Source organism: Propithecus coquereli, unplaced genomic scaffold (assembly GCF_000956105.1).
Source record: "Propithecus coquereli isolate 6110/MARCELLA unplaced genomic scaffold, Pcoq_1.0 Scaffold246, whole genome shotgun sequence".
NCBI lineage: Eukaryota > Metazoa > Chordata > Mammalia > Primates > Indriidae > Propithecus > Propithecus coquereli.
Genome location: NW_012148019.1, coordinates 2,237,496 through 2,252,595, shown reverse-complemented (window position 1 = coordinate 2,252,595; position 15,100 = coordinate 2,237,496). Strand labels below are relative to the sequence as shown.

General features: G+C 42.3%; 1 protein-coding gene across 2 annotated transcripts in view; it reads right to left on the bottom strand.

Moving 5' to 3' along the window:
* TDRD5 (tudor domain containing 5) overlaps positions 1-15,100 on the bottom strand; it is a 126,212-nt gene that overhangs the window by 105,889 nt on the left and 5,223 nt on the right. Inside the window, exons 2-4 of one of the 2 annotated variants that reach the window (XM_012646531.1) lie at positions 9,160-9,404; positions 8,252-8,659; positions 6,250-6,440 (exon numbers count right to left, since the gene is read on the bottom strand). In XM_012646531.1, the coding sequence (XP_012501985.1) occupies positions 6,250-6,440; positions 8,252-8,659; positions 9,160-9,391 (831 nt within the window). In that variant the 5' untranslated portion in view covers positions 9,392-9,404. Of the gene's footprint in view, positions 1-647; positions 672-6,249; positions 6,441-8,251; positions 8,660-9,159; positions 9,405-15,100 lie in introns of those variants that run through there. The other variant, XM_012646532.1, reaches the window with a different exon arrangement.

Below are 15,100 nucleotides of genomic sequence, written 5' to 3'. Positions count from 1 at the left end.
TTTTGTAGATGTCAACAAACTGATTTTTAAAGTTTATATGGAGAAGCAAAAGCCCCAGAATAGCCAATACAATATTGAGAAACAAAGTCAGAAGACTGACACTACCCAACTTCAAGACTTACTAAAAAGCTACAGTAACCAGAGGAACAGACTGAGAGCTCAGATTTAGACCTACATAAATATAGTCAACTGATCTTTGATAAAGGAGGAAAAGCAATATAATGAATCAAAGATAGTTTCCTCAACAAATGATTCTGGAACAATAGGACATCAACTTGCAAGAAAGAAAAACCACAACCATTAATTCAAAACGCATCACAGACCCAAATGTAAAATTTAAAACTATAAAACTCTTAGAAAACAACATAGAATACCTAGATGACCTTGGATAATGGTGACGACTTTTTAGATACAACAGCAAAGGCATGATCCATAAAAGCAGTAATTGATAAACTAGACTTCATTAAGATTAAAAACGTCTGCTGTGTGAAAGACAATGTCAAAAGAGTAAGAAGACAAGTCACAGACTGGAAGAAAACATTTGGAAAAGACACATCTGATAAAGGACTTTATCCACAATATACAAAAAACTCATAAAACTCAACAATAAGAAAACAGACAATCCAATTTAAAAATGAGAAAAAGACCTGAACAGACACCTCACCGAAGAAGCTATATGCATGGCAAATAAGTATAGTAAAAGATGTTCAACATCATATGTCATTAGGGAATTACAAATTAAAACAGCAATGAGATACTACTACACATCTATTGGAATATACAAAATCCAAAATGCTGACAGCACCAAATGCTGACAAGCAACACGGAGCAACAGAAACACTCACTCACCACTGGTGAGGATGCAAAATGGTACCACTACTTTGGAAGAGAGTTTGGAATTTTCTTACAAAAGTAAACATATTCTTACCACACAATTCAGCAGTCATGCTTCTTGGTATTTACCCATGTGATCTGAAAAACTTACGTCCATATAAAAATCTATACACAGATGTTTATAGCAGCTTTGTTCATAATTGCCAAAACTTAGAAGCAACAAAGATGTCCTTTAGTAGGTGAATGGATAAACAAACTGTGGTATATCCTGACAACAGAATATTAACTAGTGCTAAAAAGCAGTGAGCTATCAAGCCATGAAAAGCCATGGAGGAACTGCAAATGTGTATTACTAACTGAAAGAAGCCACTCTTAAAAAGCTGCGTGGTGTACAATTCCAACTATGTGACATTCTGGAAAAGACGAAACTGTGGAGAAAGTAGAAAGATCAGTGGTTGCCAGGGGAAAAGGGGGAGAGAGATGAATAAGCACAGCACAGAGGATTTTCAGGGCAGTAAAACTGTCCTGTATGGTATTACAATGGTAGATACATGTAATTACGTATTTGTCATAACCCATGGAACGTACAACGCCAACAGTGAACCCTGACGTACAGTACGGACTTTGGGCAATAATGACGTGTCAGTGTAGGTTTATCGAGTGAGACAAACGCCCCACTGTGGTGCAGAACGTCAACAGTGGGGCAGGTTACGCACGTGTGAGGAAGTGGGTTACTTGGAAACTCCATACTTTTTGTTCAATTTTTCTGTGATCCTAAAACTTCTCTAAAAAAGTTTTAAAAAGTAATCCAAAAGAATGAAAAGAAAAAACAGAATAGCAAGATGGTAGACTTAAATTCAACTACATTAGTAATTTTTACATTAAATATAAACGGGCTAAACATTCCCATTAAATGACAGATTGTCAGATTAGATTTTTTAATAAGCAAGACAACTACACCCTGCCTACAGGAAACTCATTTTCAGTATAAAATAAGTAGGCTAAAATCACAAGAATGTAAAAAGGATACCTAACACTGTATCTGAAGAAAACTGGCATGACTATTGTAACATCAGACAAAGTAGACTTCAGAACAAGGAATGTTATGAGCAATAAAAAGGGGCATTTCATGGTGATAAATGGGGCAATTCACGAGAAACACAGAACCCTAAATGTGTATGCAGCTAACAGATTCAAAATGCCCAAAACATCAACTGACCAAATTAAAAGATAAAATAGACAAATCAGCAATTATATTTGAAGATTTCAGTATTCCTCCCTCAGTAATTTAGCAAAAAGAAAGAAAATATCAGTAAAAATAAAGACATCCTGAATGACACTATATCTGACTCAGCAGACATTCACAGAACACAGTACTGAAATATAGCAGAATACACATTCTTCTGAAGTGGATTATGAAACATTTACCAAGCCAAACATTCTGAGCTATATAATAAGTCTCAATAATATTTACCAGGAATGAAATCTATGTTCTTGAACAACAATGAAATTAAATTAGCACTCAACATAAACATCTGAAAAATTCCTAAATATCTGGAAATTAAACATACTTCTACATAATCCATGAGACAGGAAGAAATTAAAAGGGAAATTAGTAAATTCTGAATTAAAATATTTTAAACTGAAAATGAAAATACAGCATATCAGAATTTGTGAGATGTAGCTAAAGCAATACTTAGAAAAAATTTAGGCCTTACATGGTTATATTGGACATCAATGACCAAACTTCTACCTTAAGAGCAAAAGGAGGAAATTAACCCAAAGTAAATGGAAGAAAATAAAAATAAGCACACATACACACACACAAATCAATGAACTAGTAAACAGAAAAACATACCAATAAAACCAAAAGCTGTTCTTTGAAAGATACAGTCATGCATCACTTAACAATGGGGATATGTTGTTGGGGATATGCGTTGTTAGGCAATCATGGTAGAGTTACTTACACAAACCTAGACGGTACAGCTTTCTACACACCTAGGCTATTTGGTACAGCCTATTGCTCCTGGGCACAAACCTGTACAGCATGTTGCTGTACTGAATACTGTGGGCAACTGTAATACAACAGTAAGTATTCGTGTATCTAAACTTATCGAAACATAGAAAAGTACAGTAAAAATACAGTATAAAAGATAAAAAATGATACAAGGCACTTACTGTGAATGGAGCCTGTGGGACTGGATGTTGCTCTGGGTGAGTCAGTGAGTGGTGAGTGAACGTGAAGACCTTGGACATTGCTGTGCACCACTGCAGACTTTGTGAACACCACACACTTAGGCTACACTGTTTATAAAAATCTTTCTTCAGTAATTAACCTTAGCTTACTATAAATTTACTTTATAAACCTTAACTTTTGTAATAACACTTAGCTTAAAACAAACCCATTGTACGACTGTACAAAAATATTCCTTATATCCTTATTCTATGAGTTTTCTATTTTTTAATTTTTTTTACTTTTTAAACTTTTTTGTTAAAAGCTAAGACACACATATTAGCCTAGGCTTACACAGGGTGAGGATTATCAATATCATGTCTATCACTATTACAGATGTAAGGCATAAATATATACAAGCCTTATGCACTGAAAACTAAAACATCACAGAGAATTTAAAGACCTAAATAAATGAAGAGAAATACCATGCTCTTGAGTCAGCAAGCTCAACAGTGTTAAGGTGTCATCCCCCCACCCCAATTTATCTATAGACCCAATGCAATTCTAATAAAATTCGCAAGTTTATTTTTGGTAGAAACTGACAAGCTTATATCAAATTAAAAGTATATGGAAATGCAAAGAACCTACAGTATCCAAAGCACTTTTGAAAAAGAACAAAGTCACAGGATTTAACTACAGCCAAGTACTGCATAATGACAATTCAGTCAACGGACCACATATACAATGGTGGTCCCTTAAGATTATAATACTGTATTTTTGCTGTACGTTTTTTATGTTTGGATATACAAATACTTACAACTGCCTACAGTATTCGGTACAATTAACACCCTCTACAGCTTTGTAGCCCAGGAGCAATGAGTCGTGTAGTAGACTATACCATCTAGGTTTGTGTAAGTACACTCGATGATGTATGCACAACAATGAAATTGCCTAATGACATATTTCTCAGAAAGTATCCCTGTCATTAAGTGACATATAACTGTACATAATTAAGATATTATAAAGCTACAGTAATCAAGACAGCATGGTATTAGCAAAAGGACAGACAGGGAGATAAATGAACCTGAATAGAGTTCTAAAACAGAACGACACATATATGAGGTCAACAGAGATCTGACGGAGGTGCCAGAGTAATAAGGTAGTGCTGGAATAATTGGCCATTTATTAATACGTGCAGAAAACCTCGATCCATACCTGGTACTTTATACAAAAATTAACCTGAAATGAATAATACACTTAAATATAAGACTTAAAACCATAAAACTTTTAGAAAAACACATATAAGAACGTTCTTGTGACTTTGGATTAAGATCTATTAGGTAGTCAAGAACCATAAGAGAAAAATACGAATGAGACTTCATCAAAAAAAGACTTCTCCACAAAGGACAAGATTAAGGAAATGAAGAGACAAACAGGGAGAAAATATTTGTTAAACATATCTGTGATAAAGACTTAGATCCAGAATATATAAATTCTTCCAATTCAATAAAACAACCCAAGGTTTTTAAATGAGCTAAATATTTGAATAGACACTTCAAAAAAGATACACAAGTGATAAGTCTGCATATGAAAAGATGTTCATAATCCATCCTTATTATAATCCAACTTAAAACCAAAATGAGAGAGCAATACATATCCCTTCAAATGGCTAACGTTTCAGAGATTGACAATACTAAATGTTAAAGAGATGGAGCAACCAGAACTCTCATACACAACTCACAGGAAAGTAAAATCATACAACCACTTTGGAAAACAGCGGTAACTTCTTATAAGTTAAACACGCACTCACTATATGACCCAGTAATCCAATTCCTAGGTATTTACCTAAGAAAAATGAACTACATCCATACAAAGTGTATTCACAGCAGCTAAAGGCCCAAACAGCAAACAACCCAGATATCATCTAATGGGGAATGGATAACAAATTGAGGTGTATCAGTACAATGGACTACTACTCAACAAGAAACAAACTACTAACATACACAACTTGGACGAATCTCAAAAGTATCTTACTAAGTTAAAGATTCACAATTGCAAAGATGTGGAAACAACCCAAGTGCCCATCAATACATGAGTGAATTAATAAAACGTGGTATATGTATACCATGGAGTTCTACTCAGCCACAAAAAACAATGGTGATCTAGCACCTCTTGTATTATCCTGGATAGAGCTGGAGCTCATTCTGCTAAGTGAAGTATCACAAGAATGGAACAACAAGCACCACATGTGCTCACCATCAAATTGGTATTAATTGATCAACACATGCACTATGGTAGTAACATTCATCAGGTGTCGGGCAGGTGGGAGGGGGAGGAGGGGATGGGTACAGTCACATCTAATGGGTGCGGTGCGCACCACCTGGGGGATGGACACACTTAAAGCTCTGACTCTGGTGGGGCAAAGGCAATATATGTAAGCTAAACATTTGTACCCCCATAATATGCTGAAATAAAAAACATTAGATGTTGCTTCATTGTATTTATATGAAATTCTTGGAAAGTCAAAATTATAGTTGCAAAAAGGAGTGGTTGTCTGTGGCTGCATTTGGGGAAAGAGACTACAAAGTGGCATGAAGGAACTATTAGGGGATGATGGAAACGTTCTGGATTATTTTGATGGTGATAATATAACCAGCTATTAGTCAGAACTCAAATGTACATTTAAAATGGGCAAATACTACTACATGTAAAGTATGTTACTGAAGCTAATTTTAACTTATAGAATTAAGGCACTTTTATGTCTTGAACTAAATTTCCATGTGCTTATTCTGAATTCTATTTAACATGGTAATTTTATCAGGCCTTTATTGGCTATACTCCACCAGTTTTTAGTCAAAGTCCTTCAGCATTATAGTTATAGAAAAATACCAGGATTGTGGTGCTCAGGGCCAGCCATTCAGGTGAAGATATTCATGAGGTAAGTTGAAAATATGCTTCTATAACTTTGGTGATTAGCTGGAGCTAGAGATACAGATTTGGGAGTCATCTGCAGAAAATAGTAGAAACCATCGAGTTGATAAAATTGTACTTTTCCCTCATTGCCGCCTCTCACTTCTTACTAATCCGCAGAACCATAGGAAATGCTTAGTCAAATGTGAAATAAATGAATGACTTCAATTTTTTGAAGGTCAGCCTTTCCATCAGATCTAAATGATAACATACCACAGAACTTAAAAAAAATATTTTAAGTATATTTATATCCCTAAACTCAGATATCTCACCTGGTTTAATTTTTCAGTGTGATTCAGTCTTGAAGTCTCCACTACATTTAACTTGGAAGTCTTTTCCATGTTCAGTATTTGCTTCGGTGGTTCCACGTTTGAAGTGGGCTGTGAAAAGCGTGCCTTTGCTACCGGGGAGCCTGTGGAGTATGACCCTTGTCTCATTCTAAGTGGTTGGGTAAAAATTTTACCTTTTGTGAGTAATAGAAGAAAGAAAGAAAGATTGTCACTAGCAATTTCTAGTTTATTTTCTGGTGGTCATTTATAAAGGCTACTGTGTACTAACTGCCCTCAACCTAGAAATAAAAATTAAGAAAACAAAGCTTACATTTTTAGATTAAGCCAATAAAACTTACAAACAGTATCAATGATTAGTCAGCCACAGAAAGCCAAGACATATGTTTATTACTGAAAAAGTTGGGACTATCTAAAACTCACTTAAGGTCACCTGAACATAATTACAGAGCGGTGGGGATTTAATCAGTAAAAACTTAAAAAGCTGTATCCCATTTAGGAGACCAAAAAGTCTCCAAGTAATGAGTCTGCTTAGAACTATGCTGCTCAAACTGGACAACCACCTACTAGTATGGAGGGAGGGAAGATGAAAAGCTACAGCTAAAAGGATATTGTTCTAGAGTATAAATTTCTTTCTTCAAGATTTATAGGAAGGGGGAATAATACCGCTGTAGAGACATATTCTGTCTTTCCCGACATGAAAGATATATCACTGGCCATATATCACATGGCCTAGCTCTTTCTTTATCCTAAGGGTCAAGTTCACCAAAAAAAACCATTTACTTCCAAGATACCCTGATGATAGGAAGAAGGGGCCATGGATGGGGAACATGAGCAATCCAATCACTTGGAAGGAATATCCACCCTCACTATTCAATAAATTGGCAAACTGCTTTATAAAAAAAAAAAAAAAAATCAACCTCTTGTAAGTCTAATAGTAGGAGTTAATTTCCCTAAATTTGAAAACGTCAAGCATACTGACAAGGTTGAAGTCAAGACTTGAAACACTTAGGGGCCTCCACAGCCTTTCCTGACCAGAGCATATCCTCAAACTTCGTTACCCACCACAATGTAAATACTGGTTTGTAAACTCGTGACACATTCTCATAGTTCACCTACATTAATCTAAATGCAGATTTTGGAGAAAAAGAAAAAAAATCCCTGAAACAGGCATAGAATTCTCCCAAACAGGCTCCCCATATGCTCAGTGTATAAAGCCTGTATCTATAGGGAGATACTATACAAATGATCATGTTGGTCTTCTGAGCCTTTAATAGACACAACAATTGGGTTAGAAAGCACTGGATGAGCAGTGATAAGGGCCTGGTATCTAACACCAGCTGTACCACTTTTCCAGCCACGTGACTTTGGAAAAGACTCTTAACTTTCCTGAGCTTTGGTTTTCTTATCTATCAATATAAGGGAGGGTTACTCACCCTACTTTAGTATGGTAATAAGAATCCAAGATAAAATGCTATACAAATACGGTGGTTATCATTACACTATATAAATTATTTAAGTGCCTCCTAGAATATACCCAGTGATGGCAAAGATCAGATGGGCTAATGCTAATAATGTTTTTCTTTTAGTATTTAATGTTTCATTTTCCTTGTTATATCTTGTTTACATGAACACATAGTCACATAAAGTTCATTTACAGTGTTTAAGAACTGATCTTGTGTTTTTAACAACAGTCGTCACTTATTATGAGCTTACTAAATTCCAGGCACTTTACAGACTTTATCTCATGTAAGGTCCTCAGCACAACCCCAAGAGGCAAGTATTATTATTTCTATTTTAGAGATGAAGGAAACTAAGGCTTAGACAAATTAAGTAACTTGCCCGAGATCACTCAACAGGTAAGTGGTAGGGCCAGGTTTCAAGTTTAACAAACTCATGGAGCTTAGCCATCACGCAGCTCTACATGTGCCGGACTGCTCCAGCGTCTGCTAATCCACAGTACAGTTATTAATGCTGACACGCTTACCTGCTGACCATCCTCTCTGCTTGTCCTCTAGTACACTCTTCTTTAGTGTCAACAGAGAACCTGCTCTGGTCTGCTCTACAGAAATGATATCCGAAGCTGCATTCAGCACTTCAAACAGAGAGAGGAATCCATATTGCGCATATTGGAATGACCGTCCAAATCGCTTGGCAAACGCCTTTTCAAAATCAGAAAGGAGAACAGGAGATAACGCCAACAGGTCTTTCAACTCACTCTTCACAAAAGCGGGAAGAATAGGGGGAACCCTTCCTCGGTAAGGTACTCGCAGACCGGAGCTTGCCCCGGAGCACACGCTGGCCCTTCCCTTCTGCACGGAGCTTCGAACCTTATGGCTGCTCCTCTGTTTTGCAACTAAACTTGCTATTCCTTTGGTGGATTCATCTGGAATGGCTAAGGACATGTGAAAAAAGAAATCATAGGTGAAAAACGCATTCCCTGCTTTATCCTTTGCATCTGGGTTCATAGAGTTAACTTTCCAACAAACACGCACCCACGATTCCTCCATTTACCGCATTTTGGGCAACAGCTACCAGCTCCACTCCCAGCTGATGAGCAGCGAACCCACGTATCATCCCTACCACGGCTTCTTTGTGCTTTATGGAATTTCAAACATGTTCTTATAATTAAGGAGTCCTACTGTCACTGTGTCTCTCCTGACTTCAGGTACAACAACCTGAAATCACGCGAAAATGTAATTTTTGCGCGTGCACATTTGTCTGGGGAATGGCTTCTCCAGCTTGCTAAGGCTCTGACTTTGTCCACGTTTCAAAGGCACCTGGGATTCCCTCCTCCCCCGGCAAACTAAAACCCCCCGCCTGGATACTCGCGCGGCTAGAGCAACTCTTTACCGAGTGACTATTTCTACCGCAGTTCACAGACCCCCGGCCTACCTTTCAGCACGACGGCCCCGTCCCCGCGGGGGCAGACGCGGACCACGTCGGGCATGTCCAACGCCAGCTCCATGGCGGAGCGGTACCCGAGCACGCGCAGCGGCAGGGGGCTGCCGACCATCAGCAGGTACTCCCTCTCCAGCTGCTGCGGGCTCAGCCCGTCTTTGGCGGAAATGAGAAGCGACCTTACTTCCTTCCTCAGGCATTCCTGAACGCGCTCCTGTTCCGACATCGCACCTGCGGGGCTGAGCACAGAAACGCGGCTCAGGAGCAGCCTCAGGCAAAGCCCTGAGGAAAGAACATTTTTAACAACCGACAGTGGAAGGAAAACAACCGAGATGAGAGTTCCAGGATAAGGCAGAAGCCAGACTGCGAGGGCGGCCCCCGCACAATTCAAACCCGCGTTCATTACCCCACAGGCGTCTCGAGAAGTCGCCGCCACGAGCGAGCGTGAGGCGTCCTTCTCCGGCGCGAGCTCTGCCACTGACGGACTCCCGTCGACTCTCCGGGAAGACACGCGGCAAACGCAACGCCTCCCACGCCGATGCACGGAAGGGGCCCACGTCAGGGCTCTCCCCCTCGCACGCTTCCTCCGCCCCAAACCGACGGGACGGCTCCCGCTTCCTCTTACCGGAAGTCGACAACCGCTCTGGCCCGCCCTCTCCCGCTGCCCGGGACGGGGCTCCCCTCCCTCGCCCCCAACGCCTCTCGCCGCCCCCCGCCAGGGTGGGGAGCGCCCCCTCCGCCTGCCGCCGCTGCCGAGACCCGAGGTGAAAAGGCCGGCGGGAGCGCGGCAGTAGCACCCCTTCTCGGCCCGGCACCTCTTGCCGTCCCTAACCCGTGCTGCCCCCCGACGCCGGCGCTGCCGTTGCGCGCTGAGGAGAGGCAGAGGCGCCCTCCCAGCAGGCGGCAGAGAAACGCCGCCGCCAGGACGGCCCCGCGCGCCTGCGCACCAGCGCCACGGACTCCGCGTTCCACTCCGGCCCACGTGCCGGCGGGACGGTTAGGCGGGACCGGCTGTGGGGTGAGGTCTGGGGCCCCTCCTAGTCGCGGGACCGCTCGGCCCGGCTCCTCGGAGGCATGGGCCACCTTCTGGGCTCGCCTACCTCCTCCAGCACGCTTCGGAGACGCGAGGTGGGGCCGCCGCAGGAGGGCCTCCCCAACCACCCCTCCCAGGACCGGGCCGGGCTGTGGCGGCCGCCTCGGAGGCAGGCAGCGGGGAGGGAAGGAGGCCGCGTGGTTCTTAACTAGAGTGTTCCTCGGAATCACCTGTGGAGCCGTTTAAAGGGGAGGAAAAGATGCCCAGGTCTGATCAGCAGAGACTCTCATCCAGTAGGTTCTAGGTTTATTTGGGGAGAATTGCAGGCAATTCTGATTGTTGGTTGAGAATCACTGCAAAGCTAGATGCACCTTGGCTCCCAGAGGGAGGAGCAAGTGGGGCTAGGAGGACTTTGTGAATGAGTGGAGAACATTCCAGGTGCCCCTGGAGATAAAAGAGTTGGGAGACTAAAGGAAGGATGGGCTGGGCGCGGTCGCTCACGCCTGTAATCCTAGATTATGGGAGACCCCACTCTGGGAGGCTGAGGCAGGAGGATCGCTTGAGCCAGGAGTTGGAGGTTGCTGTGAGCGAGGCTGACGCCACGGCACTCTAGCCCGGGCAACAGAGCGAGACTGTCTCAGAAAAAAAGAAGAGGATATATTTGTTAGTTTGGTGGAATGGGCCAGATTTATAAAATCCTTGAAAACCAGAAAACAGTAGTTTAAAAGATACAGAATACAGAGGCATAGTATAAAGACTTTTACCTTAAAATGCATAATTAAGGAAACAAGACAAACCAAAGAATCTGAATCAATTAAGAGAACTGAGGACACACATCTACCTTGTCTTCTGCCTAAAATCCCATGACATAATAAAAAAATTTTTTTAAAAGCCCAGAGGAACAAAATGTTCCATCAGTGAGCCAGGAATATTGAGGAATCCCTGAAAGACATGAAATAACAAGATTTGTGGACTCGTTTATAGCAGAATGGGCAGAGCTGAGTTTACAAATTAACAAAAAAGAAAATTATAAGACATGGAAAATGGATCCAGACATTGCAACATCTGAATGACAGAAGTTAATAGAAACAACCGAAAGAATGGTGGTGAGGGTTGGGGGGTTAAATAAAAGAAAATGTGCTAGGTTTGAACAAAAACACAAGTCTTCAGATTAAAAGGGCCCATTTGAGTCCTTAGAATGACTAATGAAAAAAGATACGATCCTAGACAAAGCCTAGGAGAAAGGGAATCAAGAGATTTTACGTAGAAATGTTACCTGTAAAACAAGGGAAGTTAGACTGCCACTGAACTTCTCAATGGCAATATCTTCAAAGCTGAACCTGGAATCCTTTATCTAGGCCAACCAGCATTAAAGTGGGGAAAGTAAAAACATTTTCAGACATGCAAGAAATCAGAAAGTTTATCAACTAATGACTTGAGAATAACTCCTACAAAATGAACATGAATCAAAAAAAAAAGATATCCCAGATTCTCAGCCCCAATTATCTGAGATGACAGCAGGGAACAGATATAGAGCACTTACTATGTGCTCTCTACATAGAGTATCTAATTTTCTTCCCATTAAGTCTGAGAAAGGTGCAATTATGATCCCCATTACAGATATATATAGATAGATATCTATATATGATAGTGTCTTGCTACTTTGCCCAGGCTGATCTCCAACTCCTGGGCTCAAGCCTCCCAAGTAGCTGGGATTACAGGTGTGAGCCACTGCATCTGGTTTGATCCCCACTTTAAAGTGAAGAACCATATACAGACATGAACAAGGGAATAAGAAAGAGGGATAGGCAACAAAAATATAAAATTGATGATTAAATCAAAAAGTTATTGGTACATGATATGAAAAAGAGAAAGATTTTTAAAAGATATTCTGGACCTAAACTCCGGATCAGTAACTGCAAATGAAGTGTCAGGAGCTCTTTGAAGTTGCTTCATTAAGGAAACCCCAATGGGGAGAGTAGCTGCCATGGGAGTCACCACTTGATTGGGTTTGCAGTGACCATGACCCATCACGTCTTCTGAGGTGGCTGACCTGCGCAGTGAATGGGAATGAGGTGGGGACCATCACAGCCCCATCTTTCGCTCCTCTGGTGGTGACACTTACCTCTGCAGTTCTCCAGGGTTGTGATCGCTGCTTTCGACGTGCTGTTTTGGCATCCCACTTGGTGCTTCCTACCAGAACAGCCCTTACTCTGTGCGGGAGTGTGCCGACGTAGGAATTCTGTCAGTTGCTAAGATTACCTATTTCAAATATTCACTTGGCAACTCGGGTCCATAACTATCGGATGAATTCACAGTCCCTCTACCCCTGCTCCAGGGTGAACTTGGGCCGGACTTCAGTTCATGTATATGAGCTCAAAATGTTAATGGAAGGCAGTGACATTTTGGGTCCCAGACATTAGTGTTCATTTGGAATTAGCAAGTGATAGTCACTAAAAAGTTTAGGAATTTCCTTTTTTCCCCGAGTAGTTATCTTTAAGGATCACATGGCTTTCGGGGAAAGGCTGAGATGAAAGTGTGCGTGCATTCTTAGGTACGGCATTTCTACAGCATCTCTCTTCAAGAATATTTGGGCTGTGCTCAGAAGTCTCTGGGTCTGGGATCTGACTTAGTGCTGGGAGTAGGGTGATAAGTCACATCTCTCTCACTCATAAGAGGTTTCTATTCCCCAGACCTAGAGCTGAGTTTTTTGTTGGTTTGTTTTTGTTACACCAACCAAAAAAGCTTAGTGGGTTGTTTATTGAGTTCATTCCTTGGGATCCTACAATTAATTAACCACAACCAGCAAGCTCTGTGGGCCAGACCAATGTGTGTTCCACCTTGCTGCCAATTCTGATGATCACAGCCCACTTTTCTTCTGCAATTAACTGCCTCCACATGGCCTCCTCTCTTCCCTGCTTGCATCTGGGAGTGTATTTTAATTGCAGTTGCTCCCACCAGCATTCCTGCCTTAGAAAACAGCCAGTGATGGGGGGGGGTGTGTGTTTAAAACTTCTGGAGCCTTATGACAAGAGAATCTTTTGAAGAAACATTGGGAATGGTGAGTTACAAGCATGTGGTTGAACCAACACAACATTCCTGCCTTCCGAAGTTTTTTTTTTTAACCTTATGCCCAATCTGGGGCCATGTGATGCCACTGTTCAAGTCCATTCCCCCAGCAATAACTCTGAGCCTTCGCCATCACTCCTACAACTCTTACCCAACTCCTATTCCCCGCTCCAGAGAAAATGAGGCTGTCATACATGAACCCCCTCATCTTCCAGCCCAGGCCTCTAAACTATCCCCCCTCCCGTCTTTCCCTCTGGTCTCAGTGGGTGAGGGGTGACCATCCTACTGTGGATTCTATCCCCCCAACTCCTCTAGGGCCATGACTTTGCCCTTTGGTTATTATGACACAATCCTGCATATTCATCTCTTTACAGATTCCTTTCCTGTAACAAAAAATTATCCTCTGATCCTTTTTATCTCTCTCTCTCATATACATACAACACAGACACAGGGGAGAGAAAGAGAGAAACCCTTTCTCAGGACCTACATCACCCTCTAGCCTTTCCTTTGCAGCCAAATCCTGGAATCAACTGTTTACACTCAGTTTTTTCCACTTCTTCATCCACCATCCACTACTCAGTCCAAAGCAATCGCCCTGCTACTCAGGACGTCTTTCTTACTTTTCCCAAAATCATCAATGACGAATCCTCTAACTGACGCGTTTCATGGACTTTTCAGTCTTTCATCTTAGATGATCTCTGCTGTCTACTGTAGGTGTCCCTCCCTTTCTGAAAATCTGTTTCTATGACGCTGCTGCACTGAGCCTGGCTCCTGGCTGTGTGCCCTACTGCCTACTTTTGTCATTCTGTGAACTGTCTGTGTACATTTAATAGAGGGTCTGTCCTTGGCTCTTCTTTTCACTCTTTCCCCTCTTCCTGGGTGACCTTTTTCACTCATGGTTCCAGCTTTAGCTGATGCCTTCCAAAAGTTATGTTTATCCAAGCACAAATATCGTTTAGCTCCTACTATGTGCCAGGCACTGTCCTAGAAGGTGGGACTATAACCGTAAGCAAAACCAAGTTCCTGTTTTTCTTTGCTTGCTAAGGACAAGCAATAAGCAGATAAAATCCATAATGTCAAGTGATACGTGCTCTTAAGAAAAATAAAGTAGGACACGACAGTGAGCCTGGGGCTGCTTTAAATGGAGTATCTAGAAAACACTTTCGTCCAACCTGCCTCACAGTGGTTCTGGAACAACAGCCTCACCTGGTGACTTGTCAGAAACACACATTCTCAGGCCCCGTCCCAGACCTGCTGAATCAGAAAGCGCGGGTGCGGGCTGGAGCCCAGCAGCCTGCGCCTTCACGAGCACGCCGGCGACCCTGCCGCGCGCTCCCGCCCCGCACGGACCGCACGTGGCCGTGAGCAGCCATTGTCCTCAGGCTGCAGGGCCAGCTCGGGGGCCGGGGGTGGCCGAGATGCTGAGAGCCTCCAGCGCAAAGCAGCCCCACCCAGACCACCCGAAAATTCGGGAGCCGACCAAGTGGGGTCAGCGGGCGTGTCCGCGGACCCCCAGGGAAGATCTGCCGCAAGAAACTGCCAAAGATCTACTTCCGCTTCCGGCGGACCCGCGAGTGGAGGATGCGCGGGCAGAGCGGGCGGCGCGCCGGCGCCGGCACCTGCAGGAGCACCTGGGGCCGCTCTGGCTAACGCACGTAGCCCTTCCTCATTGTTTTGTTACGAAAAACCTGATTGGATTTGAAACCCTTTCTTACTAGCACAAGAAATATCAAAATTACATTTGTTGATGAAAGAAATTAGATTCAGTTCAACTGTTGTAAATGTTTAAGTGATTGTAAAAATGGTTTTAAAACTTTTTAAATTGTGTAAACG